Source organism: Myotis brandtii, unplaced genomic scaffold (genome assembly GCF_000412655.1).
Source record: "Myotis brandtii unplaced genomic scaffold, ASM41265v1 scaffold456, whole genome shotgun sequence".
NCBI lineage: Eukaryota > Metazoa > Chordata > Mammalia > Chiroptera > Vespertilionidae > Myotis > Myotis brandtii.
In genome coordinates, this window is record NW_005367431.1 from 3,684,434 (window position 1) to 3,699,677 (window position 15,244).

The 15,244-nt window shown below is 55.0% G+C and overlaps 2 protein-coding genes across 6 annotated transcripts in view; both read right to left on the minus strand.

The window, feature by feature from the left end:
- Nucleotides 1–150: 150 nt before the first annotated feature.
- Nucleotides 151–10,813, minus strand: CNKSR1 (connector enhancer of kinase suppressor of Ras 1). 5 transcript variants are annotated; one of them, XM_014546858.1, is made up of 22 exons: nt 10,267–10,358; nt 9,801–9,956; nt 7,673–7,830; nt 7,389–7,570; nt 6,715–6,799; nt 6,265–6,306; nt 6,069–6,173; nt 5,214–5,273; nt 5,030–5,098; nt 4,595–4,696; nt 4,445–4,515; nt 4,293–4,366; nt 4,047–4,147; nt 3,940–3,970; nt 3,379–3,551; nt 2,463–2,536; nt 2,225–2,296; nt 1,666–1,739; nt 1,449–1,510; nt 1,267–1,366; nt 1,001–1,182; nt 151–777 (listed from the first exon to the last, which is right to left on the minus strand). In XM_014546858.1, the coding sequence occupies exons 2-22, from the start codon at nt 9,805–9,807 to the stop codon at nt 508–510; spliced, it is 2,094 nt and encodes a 697-aa protein (XP_014402344.1). In that variant the 5' UTR covers nt 9,808–9,956; nt 10,267–10,358; the 3' UTR covers nt 151–507. The 5 variants fall into 5 exon arrangements, with proteins under 5 accessions (XP_014402344.1, XP_014402341.1, XP_014402342.1 ...); XM_014546855.1 differs by lacking the exon at nt 9,801–9,956 and having other exon boundaries at nt 10,286–10,813; XM_014546856.1 differs by lacking the exon at nt 9,801–9,956 and having other exon boundaries at nt 151–762; nt 10,286–10,812.
- A 3,829-nt stretch (nt 10,814–14,642) lies between these two features.
- ZNF593 (zinc finger protein 593) overlaps nt 14,643–15,244 on the minus strand; it is a 1,001-nt gene continuing 399 nt past the window's right edge. Inside the window, exons 2-3 of the mRNA XM_014546759.1 lie at nt 15,018–15,136; nt 14,643–14,926 (exon numbers count right to left, since the gene is read on the minus strand). Of these exons, the coding sequence (XP_014402245.1) occupies nt 14,785–14,926; nt 15,018–15,136 (261 nt within the window). The 3' untranslated portion in view covers nt 14,643–14,784. The remainder of the gene's footprint in view (nt 14,927–15,017; nt 15,137–15,244) is intronic.

A 15,244-nucleotide genomic window follows, 5' to 3' on the forward strand; every position in this document is an offset into this window, starting at 1 on the left:
GCAATCCTCATCCTGATGGACAGGAGCTTCACGCACAGCCCAGGCCAGTGGGCTAGTTACCCAGAGCGCTCATCCCTGTCAGTTTTTCATCCCAGTCCCCCTGGGGAGCCAATTCCTGACTCTAATATGGAAGTCAAGCACAGATGTGGATTCATTTTAGAGAAACTGACTTTATTTGGTTGAAGTGTCTCTTGTGTAAAGTCAGGAAGGCCTGTACAGACCGGTTTGGGGAGGGAGAAGTGCCAAAGGACTGAGGGAGGCAGGTGTGCACCCCCACAGGTCAGAGGACGGACAGGAGAGAGTTTCTTTCAGCCTTGCCTCCCACTCTTTTGTTGCCAAGGTGGGAGAGGGTGGCACAGAGATCACATTACATTACCCCACTCCAGGGGAGAAGGGAGCAGAAATGGTGGCCACTCAGGCAGAAGGGGATCGGCTGGGGTAAAGCCTGAGGCTAGAGGTGGAGGTGGTCCTCGGGGCCAGAGGTCAGGAACTAGATGCTGGTCAGAGTCAAAGGTTGCTCTCTGGGGTCAGGTGGCAAAGATGAGAGTGCTCCTCAGGGTCAGAGGACAGGGCTTGGGCAGAATGTTCTCTGGAGCCAGAGGTCAGGACTTGGGAGCTGCTCTCAGCCTGCACCACGCCCCAGGCCCCCAGACCCTCTGAGTAGAGCTCTTGGTTCTGCTCTTTCCACCGTCGGAACTTCTCTCCAGTCAGCTCAGGGTCGTCCAGCACTTCTTCCAGGGCCTGCAGCTCCTGCAGCTTTGCCTGTAAGGAGAGTCCCTTAGGGGCCATGATCGCCCAGGGAAGGCGGCAGAGCCTGAGTCCAGAGCTAATTTTGGAGTCCAGTGCCTAGAACACAGCACGGGCCCAGTCTAGACCTGGTTCTCAAATCAGGAACCTAGAACTTGGCCAACTCCACAACTGAGCCCAGAGCTGTGGGCCAGCAACCAGAGCCAAAAGCGTAGAGCCCAGCCCCCTGCCATGCCCGGTGTCCCCAGCTGACCTTGAGTGTGCTCTGTAGTGCCCGCACACGGTGCACTCGCTCATTGAGCTGGGGGTCTCGGTTGCGCCGCATGAAAGAGCTCCGCCATTGTTCATGAGTGAGGGGCTGTGGCTGGCCCAGGAGGGACACGCCACCCTGCCTCAGGCCCCGCACCATTCCTTCCAATGTCCCCTCACTGCTGTCTGTGGGGCGGGGGGGAGGCAGGATGAGGATGTGCCTGTCCCAGGCCCAGCTCTCCACCTCAGCTCCCACCCCCAGCACAGCACCTGTTGGAAGGCCAAAGGAGGTCCGTGGGCTGCCCTGCGTAGGGGTGGCTGCAGGTGATGTGTCTCCATGGGGGGGACTCCCAGCTTGGCCCAGGCTGGGCTGTGGGCACCGTGGAAGGAGAGAAAGGTATCAGTCTGAGCTCTGTGCCCTGCTCCTCACCCCCCACCAGTCCCCGACTCACCGAGGCTGAGCGGGACCCAGCCTCATCGTCAAGGTCTTCTACTTCTGTCTCACTGTAGCAGTCTGGGGTGGACAGGAGCAGTTGGGGAACCCACTAAGCTTCACACAGTTTTGGGGGGCCAGGAAGGGGGTGAGGGCATTTGAGTTCCTAGCCTCCATCCCAGGAAAGGCAGAAGCTCAGGTGAGACACAGTGAGACCCACCCCTGTGAGCACCCACCTTCCTCTCGGGGTAGGGCGGCCTGGCCCGGAGACTGGTACTTGGAAATGCAGGTAATGAGATGGCGCACCCACCTGTGGAGGGGCAAATGGGTCTGAGGGAATTTCCAGGTACTGTATGCCAAGGGCCTTTCCCCTACATCAGCGGTTCTCAACCTGTGGGCCGTGACCCCTTTGGGGGTCGAACGACCCTTTCACAGGGGTCGCCTAAGACCATCGGAAAACACATATATAATTACCTATTGTTTTTGTGATTAATCACTATGCTTTAATTATGTTCAATTTGTAACAATGAAATTGGGGGTCACCACAACATGAGGAACTGTATTAAAGGGTCGCGGCATTAGGAAGATTGAGAACCACTGCCCTATATGATTGTCTAATCTAATCTTCAGAGCAACTCTGAGAGGCAGGAACTCTTATTAGTCCATTTTATAGATAATGAAACTGAGGCCTAGAAAAGTGAGTGCCTTGATCAACCACTGTCAGAGAGCTGAGATTTGAATCTAGGCTCCCAGGCACTCATGCGGAAGTCTGGGAGTGGAGAGGGTGGCACTCACATGCTCAGATCCGCCAGGGTATCAGCAGCAAAGATGAAGGGTTTGTACATGTCATGGGTGAGCTGGAACACACTGCCAGGGAGCAGAGGGCCTTCACTCAGCCTGGGTGTGCCCATCTAGAACCCGGAGAGGCTGCACCGGCAATCCCAGCTCCCTGCTGCCTCCACCCGACCCCTGCCGTCACCCTCTCTCCCCCTTTCTCTTCCCACCACCCAGCCCGTCACACCCAGGACTTAACTATTTTTTCTTCTGATCATGCCCACTTTCCAGACTGTAGTTGGAGACGTTGATGAGGCCCTCAGCCTTCTCATCCTGGGGGGATCACAGTGAGGGTCAGCACGAAGCCCCAACCGTCTCGAGGTCATCAGGTTCCTGAGGCCACATCCCACGGGGGCATCTCCTGGGCTCTCTAACCACAAACCTCTCGGTGTCAGGAGCTCAGGGCAGAAATTTAGGGGGTGGGGGGTCTGACCAAGGAGTGCCCTTGAGCCGGGAAAGGGGAGCCAAGGAGATCCAGACAAACAGCCGCAGAAGAGGGGGCTGCTCCCACATTTGTTCCATCAATAGGCACAGACGGAGCCGCCTTGGACCACCGAGCCCTGCAGAGGCTGCCCTCCCTCTGGCTTGCTTCCTCCTTTGCGCCCAACTGACCCTCAGGTGCTGATTTCTCCGGAAGCCTTTGCCGCTCCTCGGGCTGGACCGGCCACCTCTGTGGGCTCCCCACCCCCATTCCCTGGGCTTTTCCTTTGTCACAGCGTGTGTTCCCTGCACTGTCCTTGAGCGTGTATTCACACCCCCCCACCTCAGCCTGGAGTAGCAAGAACTCCCCTGTGTCCAAGTCTCCCCTGTGTCCTCGGTGCCCAGCCCAGAGCTGAGTAACAGCGGGCACCTGCATGTTTCCTGAGGAATAAGCAATCGAATGAATGGCCTATTACTAGGATGGACAGAATAACAGAAGAGGAAGGAAAGGTGCTTTCACACACACAGCAGCTCATTTCTCTTTGAAGAGTGTCCCCATTTTAGAGACAGGAACACTGGGGCTCATGAGGGTTTGTGGCCCACCTGTGACCACAGGGAGTAGATGGTGGGGAGTAGGAACAAGAACTGTGGCCCTGAGGTGACTCATCTGCTTACGCCTGTGTGCAGGGCCTCACCTGGGGCTGGCGGTACCAGTAGAGCTTGTGTCTCTTGAGCACAAACCAGCAGCGGCGCCAGCGAGGGCTCATGAAGCCACCGGGCACCTTGCGCAGCAGGAGCCAGCCATCGCAGTCCGGCTGGCCCAGCTCCCGGCAGGACACCCGCCGGCGGCTCAGCCGCGTCGCCACGCCTGCGGCAGCAGAGCACGGCCATCAGCGAGGGGCTGGCAAGGCACCATGGACCCCCAAATTGCTCCCTTGTCCACCCGGAGAGCACCCCCTGATATTTCTGAACCCATACTCTGTGCTTGGAATGAATCCCCTGTCAGCTCTGAGGAATGACTCTCCCCATTGTGGAGGCGAGGAAATTAAAGAACGGAGGCTAAACTATTAGCTCAGTCACAGAGCGTACGAGGGAGCACCGGTCTGTCTGATCCAAGAGACAGAGCTCTTTCCCGAAGAGGCTGAGTGTAAAGTGTGTGTGTGGTGGGGGGCGGGGGGGGAGGTTTGCCCAGCACTATAAAGACTTCTTAGAGCTGCTCGTGTCAGGGGACCCCACACGTTGGGTGCGTCTCATACCTTTTGATTTCTTCCGACCAAGGACAGGACTCTGAAAGGAGCACAGGGGGTTAGAGAAGGGTCTGGATTTAGAACCACACCCCTCCTTGCTGAGCCCCTCAGCTTACCTTGTCTTCTAGGGGTTCACGAGTCTCTGCTCCCCCTGCTGCGAGTGTGGCTGGGGGTGCAGGGGTAATGGGCAGGGGCTCAGGGTCAAGAGAGGCAGAGTCTGTCAGGGAAGGAGAAGAGAGGGGGGTCCATGAGCCCAGCCCAGGCCAGGCAGTAGGGTGGGGGCATCAGAGTCCAGGGGTCAGAGCCAGGCACCCCACATGTCTTTCCTAGGGCATCACCACATTGTGGGACTTTGGACCTACCTGTTGAGGCAGGGCTGGACCCAGGACTTGGGTTTGAAGTCAGGTTGAAGGCAAAGATGTCTTCAGATGTGGCCCTGGGGAGAGGAGAGCAAAGATAGATGAGATGAGCCCACGGCTCCCCCACCAGACGCAGCCAGGGCAGAGCCTGTTACCTGGGAGACAGTGGGTCCTGAGCCAGCGATGGGACCCTCAGCTGTGGGGAGCCCAGGGCCTGCGGAGGGGACTGGGGAACAACCAGAAGCAGGTGATTCAGCTGGCAACAGGAATCTGAAAGCGGCTGAGGGCAGGTAGGGGACAGGTACCTGTGGAGGGGTCTCCGGCACTGGAACCTTCTTCAGCACTAAGCTGACCTTGGCTGGTTCCCGAAACAGCTCCCTCACCACATTCTTATGGGGCCAGCCCACCTGGGGGACGGGACAGGGACACGGAGCTGGGTCAGCTGGGCAGAAGGCTCTGAAACAACCCAACAGCCCCCTCCCTCGGAGCACTCTCTCAGCCTCCTGCTCTGCCTTTCTTCCTCCTCCTCCTCCTCCTCCTCCTCCTCCTCCTCGGGAAGCCTCCATGAGCCCCTTCACCTTGGCTCTGCTGAGGCTGCTCTGGCTTGTGTGAGCCGACTCACCTGATGTGAGGCAACTCCCACAACCCTGGTCTCGGCAAGAGTCCCTGCCTGACCCACAGCCCTGGGTTCTACTCGGTAACCCCTTCGCTCCCACTATGTCGCTCTTGTTCTCACTCACCACCACCTGCTCATTGACCTGGACAATCTCATCCCCAGGCAGGATCTGCAGCCGGATGTTGGGAGGGACCTGGTGTGGGAGGTGAGGCTCAGAGGGTGCACCCTTCTGGGGCCTGAGGCTGGCGTGGCTGGCTGGTAAAAGGGTCTTAGGGGGTAGGCGGCTGGAAAGGGTGTGGGGTTCTCACCTGGGTGCCCACTTGGGACACGAAGTGCAGGCAGTTGCTGGTGGTGTGGATTTCCAGGCCCTGTGAAAGCAGAGGCTGGAGTCACCGAGGGGGTGGGGGCAGCAGGGCCAGCGCGCAGGACCCCCGCTGGCAACAAAAGCCCTGGGTGGGCAGGACTGGAGAAAGAGCTGGCCCCAGCTGGCACTGCCCAACTTGCTGTGTGACTTTGGGCTTGTCACTCCTCTGTGGGTCTCTGCCTCTTCCTTTAATAAGGATCAGAGGGAAGTTGGGGCGGCTGACTCCTAAGGTATGAAATTCTCAGCAACGCTCCTCAGGGATAAGCAGGGAAGGGCAGGGCAGGGGCAGCGCTGGGGCTCTGGCTTTCCCAACTAGAGAGATTAAAGCAGAAAAGTTCATGTCCTCTCCCCTAACCTTCCAGGTCTGTACCTCAGGGCTAGAATGTGTCACCTGAGGATTGGGGACGGTGCTGAATAACTGTGAGGCCCCAGGAAAGTCCTCTGGGCATTTTTTTTTTGTGGGGGGAGGTCCTCTGGGCCTTTAACTTCTGTACGAAAAAGGCCTTCTAGCCATAACAGTACAGGAATCTGGGGGATCCTGGAACCATGTTTCAGGGCCCAGGCCAGGCTGCCAAGAGGTGAGAAGTGAGCCCTGGCCGGGAGCTCAGTTGGTTGGAGCGCTGCCCCGATATGCCAAGGTTGCGGGTTCCATCCCCGGTCAGGGCACTTACAGAAAACAAACAATAAATGCATACATAAGTAGAACAACAAATCAATGTTTCTCTCTCTCTCTCTTTAAAAACACACCAATAAATAAAATTTAAAAAGAAAAGGCGAAAGGTCAGAGGTCAGAGCTCACCAGAGGATCATCCAGCTGCACGCGTTCCAGCACGGCCCTCTGCTCCAGAAGCTCCTGGGGGCTGCAGCTCAGAATGCTGTGGCAGATCCCGGTCACGTGGCTGCACTGGGATGGGGAGCACAATGCCCAGCCTGAGCCCCATCCACTGCACCCTGTCCCCATTACTCCCTACCCCGCCAAACACACACACACTTACAATCCTCAGGACTCGGCTCTCCCTCTCCGCTGCTGGGCAGTCCTGGAAGCAGTGAGAGCAGGGGCCTTCCCTGAGTCGGGGCACTGCCTTCTCCAGAGGGCAGGGTGGGTTCCCAGCAGTCCCTCCCTGCCTCCACTCCCTGGCCCCCTTTCCAGAACTACAGGCCATAGAGCTCTGTCCCCAAGGTCTCCCCCTGACACCAGGCCCCCAGAAGTCACCACATAGGCCCTCTCCTCTCCCCCTCCTGAGAGTCAAACTTCTGGGGGTGCCCTGGCCAGGTAGGAGACCCCCTGCCCCCATTGCCGCCTACCCAGTGGCTGGGCACCTCTCTTCCTGCTCTTGCCTCTTCCTGCCCTCACACCCGATCTTGTGCTGATTCACAGGTTATAAAAAGCTCTTGCCTGATCTGTCTCTACAACCTGGGCCAAACCTGGCCCCTGGTTCTCCTACCTCCTGCAAGGCCAGGCCCAGCTTCCGACACAACTCCCCAATCTCCTGGCAGGCCGAGAAGTCATTCAAGTGGGTGAAGAGGTGCCTGGCAGGGGGAAGGATGGAACAGTGGTTAGCACACTGTGCTTAACAGTCAAGTCACAGAACCACTCAGAGCCGACGACTCATCTGAGACGGGATAATTACCTACTCTGATGGGTTTGATTTTGGGTAAAAGATGATTGATAAAGCTCAACAGCTTAGCACAGCACCCAATACTGTCAGGCTCTGTTTAGGCACTGGGGAGTCAGAAGTTAAATACATAATTCCATCAATAATGATTTAACTTCAACTGCTGTGAAGTGCAGGGAGCTCTGAGAATATCTGACAGGGAAGGCTTCCCTGAGGAGGTGACACTTATGCTGGGACCTGTGGGACAAGCAGCAACCAGTGGAGGGGGAGGAGCTCTCTAGGTTGATGACCGCTGTGATTACAAGCTGGGTGGGGTGGGGTGGGTAGGAACCCAGGTGACCCAGTGCCCCCAAGAAGACCAACTAACCTCTTTGCCCGGCCCCACCACATCCGAGCAAGAGCCAAGCTCTGTTTTTCTTTCCTGGGCCCTGAGGAGGCCAAGGATGAGAAGGGTCCCCTCATCAGTCACCCCAACCCCGTACGTTAGGAGGAGCCTGAGGTACCTGTTGAGCCAGAAGAGGAGGGCGCGGGCCTCACGCACCAGCTCCACAGCCGCACTGAGGACATCAGCAGGGGGCTCGGCACAGCCCCCCAGGCGGCCTTGGACTAAGCTCTGGAAGACACGGGTCCCCTCCAGCAGCCTCTCCGACAGGCTCTGCAGGTTCTCCGTCTGTAGCCCGGAACTCTGTGCCAGAGAGGGAGCTGGTCACCCGCCTGGCAGTGGCCAGCCCATCAGACACCCCCAGGTGGGTGGAAGCTGCAGGCAGTGTGGCCACCATTCACTCACCAGGGCCCGGAGCTGTTCCACTCCTTCCAGGATGAGCTCCTGGTGGCCCAGAGGGTGCACGGTCAGAGCCTCAAGACTACGGGGGCAGAGCTGCAGCAGGTACTTGCCAGGCAGCTCCCAGTCCTCAAAGCAGTAATCCTGCAGGGAATCATCGAGGCCTGGAGGGACAGCAGGGGTCAGCAAGGGGGAGCCAGGGGGTGGCATGGCCTTTCTGACCATTTCTTCACTCCCATAAAGCCCCTTCCCCTCCCATCTGTTCCTAATAACAACCCTGAGACCTAGGCTGTGTTCTGCCCATTTCACAGATGAGGCTACTGAGTTGGGAAGTAGGATAGTTTCCCCAGACCAGCAGCAGCCTCACTGGAGAGCTAGTTAGAAATGCAAATTTTTGGCCCTATCCTGCACCTGCTAAATAACTCAGGGGTAGGCCCAGCAGTTCTGGTTTTAACAAATCCTCCAGTTGTTCTGATGCTTGCTTGTCAACTAAATGGGGAGTAAGAACATGGATGGAGCTTTGGAATCAGGAAGGCCTGAATGTCAGCACTTGAGCAAGTAATTTAATTGCTCTGTGCCTCAGTTTCCTCACCTGTAAATGGTGACAATAAAAGCATCTACCTTCTAATCATGTGTAAATGACATGACACATGTCAAACACTTGGCCCATTTCCTGGTTTGTGGTAGATCACCAGTAACAGCACTGTATTATCATCGCCAGAGTTTTCACCATGGTCTACAAGGCCCGGGATGATCGGGCTGCCCCGTGCCTCTCCAGTCTCATCACTTGACACAGCCCCTCAAACTCAACACTTCAGATGCAGAGCACTAACGCCCTGGAATGTTCTTCTGTCCCAGGGTCCTTGCAGGTGCTCCTACTCCTGCCTGGACTGCTCTTCCAGCTCCTTCCCTCCCCTTTTCATTGAACTCCCTGCAGGAAGTGCTCCACACTCTCCAGGTTGGGGCGGGCGCCTCTTGTGCTCCCACTGCTTCCTGTGCCTCCAGAAACACCTGCAATTGAGCATCAGCCTCTCCTACTTTATCAAGAGCTCTTCAAATAACCATTCATCTCTAATTCCAGCCCTTGCCTGGCACAAAGTAGACCCTCAAAAAATAAGACTATCTACTGACAGCTTCCTATGAGCTGGGCAAAATTTTAAGGGCTGTAAACACATTCAGGATGTGAAGGCGATCTGGCTGCTCCATCTGCCACCCCACTGATCCTCAGGGTTGACTCAGCTGATCTGGCTGGCTAGCAGGTGTGCCCTCCCTCCCTCACCACTCCATGTGCATCCCTCCCAAAGCTGCATGCTCAGTTGAAGAGGATGACCTTCCCCAACAGAAGAGAGGACCATTTTTCGATCAAGGGTTAAAAAGAAATGAATAATTAATTAATTAAAAATAAACATATTCAGAATTTGATTCTCACCGAATCTAGAAGGCAGAGACTACTGTGACTCCCATTTTACAGGTGGGAAAATGGATACGAATAGAGGTTAACAGTTTGCTCACTCTTCGAAGGAATTCCTCCCATTCCAAGTGAGCCAGGTTCCTTCCCTGGAGAACCTGTGTGTGATCAGCAGCTCTCCCTCGTTCCCTGTGTGACATTTAGAGCACTGGACAGGAGTCCATGAACCTGTTACTCCATAGCTATGGGCCCTTGAGCAAATTCCCATGTACAATGAATGTGCTGTGGTGCCTCCCACACTGAGCCTCACACACATCCCAGGCACTTGTCATGATAGTCTCATTCTGTGCGTTTCATGACACCCGAGTTGCCTTTCTCATTTTATGGAGAGGGAAACTGAGACCTATGGTCACAGAACTGGTGAGTGGGCGGGCTGGGCCTGAAACCCAGTGTGGGAGTCTGAATTCAACCCTGAGTCCTGCTGTTATAGGGTTAGTCACCCTGAGCCTGAGCCTGAGCCTAGTGAACTCATGCTGCCCCTCTAGGAGAAACTCACCTGCCCTGACTCACCTGCCCCTCCCACCTGCATGTCAGAGGTCTCCACTTCTCTGAGTCTGTGGGCCATCTGGGACCTTTCCCATCCATTTGGGCTCACTGAGCCTGTGGGGTATCTCCCTTAGAGACCCCTGGGCACAAGCGGGGGGTGGGGATGGGGGCTGTGCCAACCTTTCATCTGGTTGGGGCTCTGCTTCGCACACGGGAGCCTCAGGATGGAGAGAAGGGAAGTCCAGGCTCTATTCCAAAGCCAGAGCAAATCACTTCCTGGCTCAGAGCGTCAGTTTCCGCTTCAGAAAAATGGGTTTAATAACAGCCCTCTACGCCCTGGGGCGGAGGGAAGATTAAGGCGATACCGTGGGTGTGGGCCGCGCTGGGCCATCCCCTCTGTTTTCATTACCCACCGCCTCGCCATCGCCACCCTGGCAGCCTCCTGGGATGATGGGGCAATGGGAGACCCCTTCTGGTTCCTCGGCCTCCCGGCTCATCTCTGCCTCGCACAGTTCCAGACACAGGCAGACGCTAATAAACACTGTGACAGACTAACCAACTGACAGCCTCAGCAGGCCCTTTTTCTTTATTTACCTCTCCCGGTCCCAGAGCCCCTCAAGCCCAACTCTGCCCCGGCCCCACCCACCTCTCAGCCAGGCTGCCACCTTCCCGGGGGTCCAGGTCTCCACTGGCTCCATGGTGGAGTCCAGTCCGCCCGAAGGGATCGGCGTCCGCTCCGTCCTGCGGGCGCAGGAATTTCCGCTCCCGGAGCCCAGGGGTGGGGAGGGGCTGGGCTGGGCTGGGCCCGGGGCGGAGCCACCAGCATACCTGGGCCCACGTGGTTGGCCAGGTGAGGCGCAGAGACAGCCATTGGCCCACCGCCTGTCTGCCTCCTGCCCGCCCTTCAGGCGTGCCAGGGCTGCTGGGCGGCTTGATGGGGGGCGGTGCCACTGGTGTGTAACCCATGTGACCTCAGAGTCAGCCTGGGGTCCAGCCCCAAACTGGCTTCACAAGGAGGGACTTTGACCTTTAGGCTCCTCAAAAAGGGGCTGAAGCCGGGCGATGTGGCTCAGTGGTGCCCAATCTATGGCGGCTATGTTGCAGGAGTCTCTGAAACAGTGTGATTTAACGGTGGGTTAATAACTATCATGATTTAAAATATGTTTTTATTGATTTTTTAGAAAGAGAAACATCGATGTGAGAATGAAACATTGATTGGCTGCCTCCTGCACACCCCCTATCGGGGTTTGAGCCCGAAATCCAGCCATGTGCCCTGACCAGGAATCAAATTGGCAACCTTTCAGTGTGCATGGAATGATGCCCAAACAACTGAGCCACACCAGCCAGGGCAACTATCATGATTTTGAAGTAGTTATGAGCACAAATATTTTGAGATACTTCCAATAACTACAATTCAATATAAAAATACATGTGATTTCTATTGGTGACAAAGCCACAGATACTGCTAACACTTTAATCCATATGGAAGGAAATGCCAAATTTTGATTAGATGTTAGTGAAAATAAATATCTGTATTTTTTCTCTCCGAGTTTCTGGGATCCCTGGATTCTGAAGCCCAGGTTAAGAGCCTTCCTCTTAGAACATCTGAAACCAGGACTAAATGTTTGCAGTTATCATTACCAGCACAGCCAGAGACTCCCAGGACTGTGGAATCAGAATCAGTTCCACTTGCTGTGTGACTGAGCCCCAACTCTACCCATCTCTGAACTTGTTTCTTCTTCTCTAAAAGGGGGACACCTAGACCTTAGTGCTGTGAGGGGTCCTTTAAGTATTTTGAAATCTATAACATGAAATAGACCAGCGGTTCTCAACCTGTGGGTCGCGACCCCTCTGGGGGTTGAACGACCCTTTCACAGGGGTCGCCTAAGACCATCAGAAAACACATATATAATTATATGTTTTTTTTTGTGATTAATCACTAGGCTTTAAATATGTTCAATTTGTAACAATGAAATCAGGGGTCACCACAACATGAGGAACGGTATTAAAGGGTCGCGGCATTAGGAAGGTTGAGAACCACTGAAGTAGAGCTTTAATTTTACGAGGAGGCCTTCCTAGAGCCTACCCCTTTGATTGTGCCACCTAATTTGAAATCTCTACCAGTGCCCCACAACCCAGCCTTCAAAGCCTATTACTATTTTGCCTGTTAACAAGACCTTAAGTCTGAATTTGGTCCATGTAGTCTGCGTGTGTTCGTTGCCATCATTTAATAATTTCAAAAATATATATTTTTATTGATTTCAGAGAGGAAGGAAGAGGGATAGAAACATCAATGACGAGAGAGAATCGTTGATCGGCTGCCTCCTGCCCGCCCCCTACTGGGGATTGAGCCTGCAACCCAGGCATGTGCTCTTGACCAGAATCGAACGCGGGACCCTTCAGTCCAGAGGCCGACACTCTATTCACTGAGTCAAACCAGCTAGGGCCATTTAATAATTTCACATACAAATCGAGTTCTCTGGAACTTGGCCAGCTCTGCTGATCCCATCCCATCTTTACATGTGGCATCAAACACAAGTACAGACCAGTCAATTGCTTCCTTCAAAGGGGACTCCCTGGCTCAGTTTCCGCTTCTGAAAATGGGTTCAATAACAGCTCTCTACGCCCATCTCATGAGGTCCCCGCAGGTCTAGCTCCCTCATTTGTGAACCAGTAGCTTCAGATTTTCAACATGGCCCTCACCTCTCTGACTTTGTCCTTCAACTCACATTCTCACACCCTGCACTATGTGTCCCCTCCAACCCTCCTCCATGCTGAGTCCCACTTTAATGTTTCGTTTTTTTCCCCTCTTCCTTCCTACAATAGTCTCCCGATGGCAGTCTGGGAAAGCCCAATAAACAGACCCATCTCCACCATCCTGATGTTATCAAACACCTACCCTGAGATAGCAAAAGACATAGAAGTGAGAAGCCAGCCAGCCTCTGCCCTCCCTGAACTCACAATCCTGTAGGGGAGAAACAGACAAGAACTCACCACTTGTATCCACATATTCTCCTAGAAGGACTGGGGGCCTAATAACCACAATAGTGTCTATACTCTGTGCCCCTAGCACCTGACAGGAGTAGACAGGGGCATAATAAAGGGCAGTTTAAAAAATATATATATATATATAATTGATTTCAGAGAGGGAGAGGGAAAGAGAGATAGAAACATCAATGATAAGAATCTTTGATTTGCTGCCTCCTGCACATCCCCTACTGGGGATCAAGCCCGAAACCTGGGCATGTGCCCTTGACCAGAACCGAGCCTGGGATCCTTCAGTCCGTAGGCCAACGCTCTATCCACTGAGTCAAACCAGCTAGGGCAGCAGCTTCTATTTTGAAGTTAGTTTATGAGTTTAACAAAAGTTCTTTCTACACATTTGCTGTAAAAATTTCAAAGGTCATTACATAACAGTAGGTCATTCGGTAAAAGGAGAACCTTTCCCCAGCATATCCCTAGCCCATTACACAGTGGGGGCCACTGTTAAATTTGCTGGGTGTTCTTCCATTCTCTATACATGTAGATAATCAATCTATATACTATTCTGTCAATAAGCCTTTTTCATTTTATGAGATAATTAATGCCAAATAATATATGTAAACTACTTAGAATACTGCTTTCTATAATGTGCTAAAAAATAATAGCTTTTTAAATCGGTATATACAAATCTTTTATTTTCAAGCTGAGGGTAGGAAAGTCCTTGCAGGAACTCCATCTTGGGGAAAGGGGTGATGTGTGCCCTCTCCCAAGGTGTGGCTGATCTAACCCAAACCAAATGAAAGAGTCACTGTTGTGGCGGGGGGTAAGGTGCCCTTTCCCACCTGTGCTGAGAGCTGACAGGTGACATCCAATCATCGGCGGTAGGCAAGGGCCAGGACCAGGGCTGCAGGGGTCCTCCCAGTACCTGGTTTAGGCCTAAGAAGCCTGGGCGCTGTCAGGCAAGGCCTCTCCCGCCTACCCAGCCTGCATACCCGGTGGGTGGGGGAGGTGCTGCTCAGGCCTGATGCTGATCTCTCCTGACAGCTGCTCCTAAGGCTGGCAGGGCAGGCAGGCGGGGGAAGGGACCAGATTTAAAGGTCCAGCTGCCCCACCCCCTGACAGACCTGGGAGGGCAGACTCTGGTGAGCATCTTCTGAGGGCATGGCTATGAGAGGTCAGGAACCTCTCTGCCCTCATATTTCCATTTCTTCATACCAAGAGCACCACTGGTCCTCATTTCTGCTTACACCCCGCAGGCTGCCAGGGAGACGAGTGGCACCCACCATGCGACTGCGACGCCTGACCCCTGGCTACTTCCGGGTGCTACAGGTAAGTACCTCTAACTCATGGTTTCTGGGACCGACCCCTTCCTCCCCCTATTGTGACGGGGTTGTGGGCCCCAACAGCCAGGGAATGTTGTCACGTTCCCTGCAGCCTGAGCAGCCAGGACCCAGATGGGCACTGAAGCGAGAGGAACTAGGGTGGACTCTCCCTGGGGCAGCAATGGCGGCCATCTCTCCTTCACCCAGCTGTGCCTCTCAGCCCCTTCCCTTCCTAGAAGTCTCAACTGACCCTTCAGGTGGACCCTCTGTACATCCCCAGATGCAGGTGGCCGGGGAGCTGAAGGCAGAGCCCCGGAGTCCACTGGCTGGGGTTGTGGCTACACTGCTGGCTGTCCTTGGACTGGGTGGCTCCTGCTATGCTGTCTGGAAGATGGTGGGACAACAGCCACCGCCCCATGACGAAGTGGGCAGCCTGTCGCCTGGGCCCCGGCAGTAGGTAACTCAGCAGGGACTGCAATCTTGGGGTCCCACTTCATTTCTGCCCTCATTGGAAGCAGAGCCGTATAAACCTGATTCTACCCCACCCCCCACCCCCACTGTACCTGGGCTCTGCCTGGTGGCTCCAGGCAAGGATGCAGGTTCCACAGCTGGACCAAGTAGGGAATAGACACTCTGATTCCTGCACACAAGAGTGGCAGAGAAATCCTTAAGGGCAGGAGTTCGGTGGAGGCCTGGAGGCTAGGGAGTCAGAAGCAAGCACTCTTTATCCAGTTCCTTTATTTGAGTGGAGGGCGCCCACTTGCAAACTCAGGGCCAAAAAAGGATGGCACAGTCTCTCCCAGCCTAGCCCTGCGTCACTGTCCATGGGCGGCGGCTCTGCCCTGCACCTGCAGGCCATGTCAGGTAGACGTGTCCATCTCAGGGACCTCAGTGGATACTTCGGTGGGCACTGCCAGCTGCTGGGGGGGCACATAGGAGCCCATACCCGCTGCCCTCTCAGCCTCTTCCTGAGTGTAGGGCTCCACGCTCAGCTGCTTTAGCCTGGGGGAGGAAAAAAGGAGATGAGAGCTGCCCAGATGGGCGCCCTGTCAACCGGACACCCATCCTCGACCCCCGCCTGACTCCTCCATACCTTTTCTTGTGGTCTTTGGTTCGGAGGTGGGTCTTCAGGTTGGCGGAGTCGATGAAGTACCTCCTACAGGGGTGCGGGTAAAGGAGGGTGAGCAGGTACCGGATGTCTCTCGGGGACGTCTAGCTCCCTGACCACCGCTCATTCCCTTTGAGTCGGAAGGGACAGGAGGCCCGCAGACCCCGCGCGCCCGGGGGGGACCGGACCCCACAGCCCCGGCCCAGGGCACA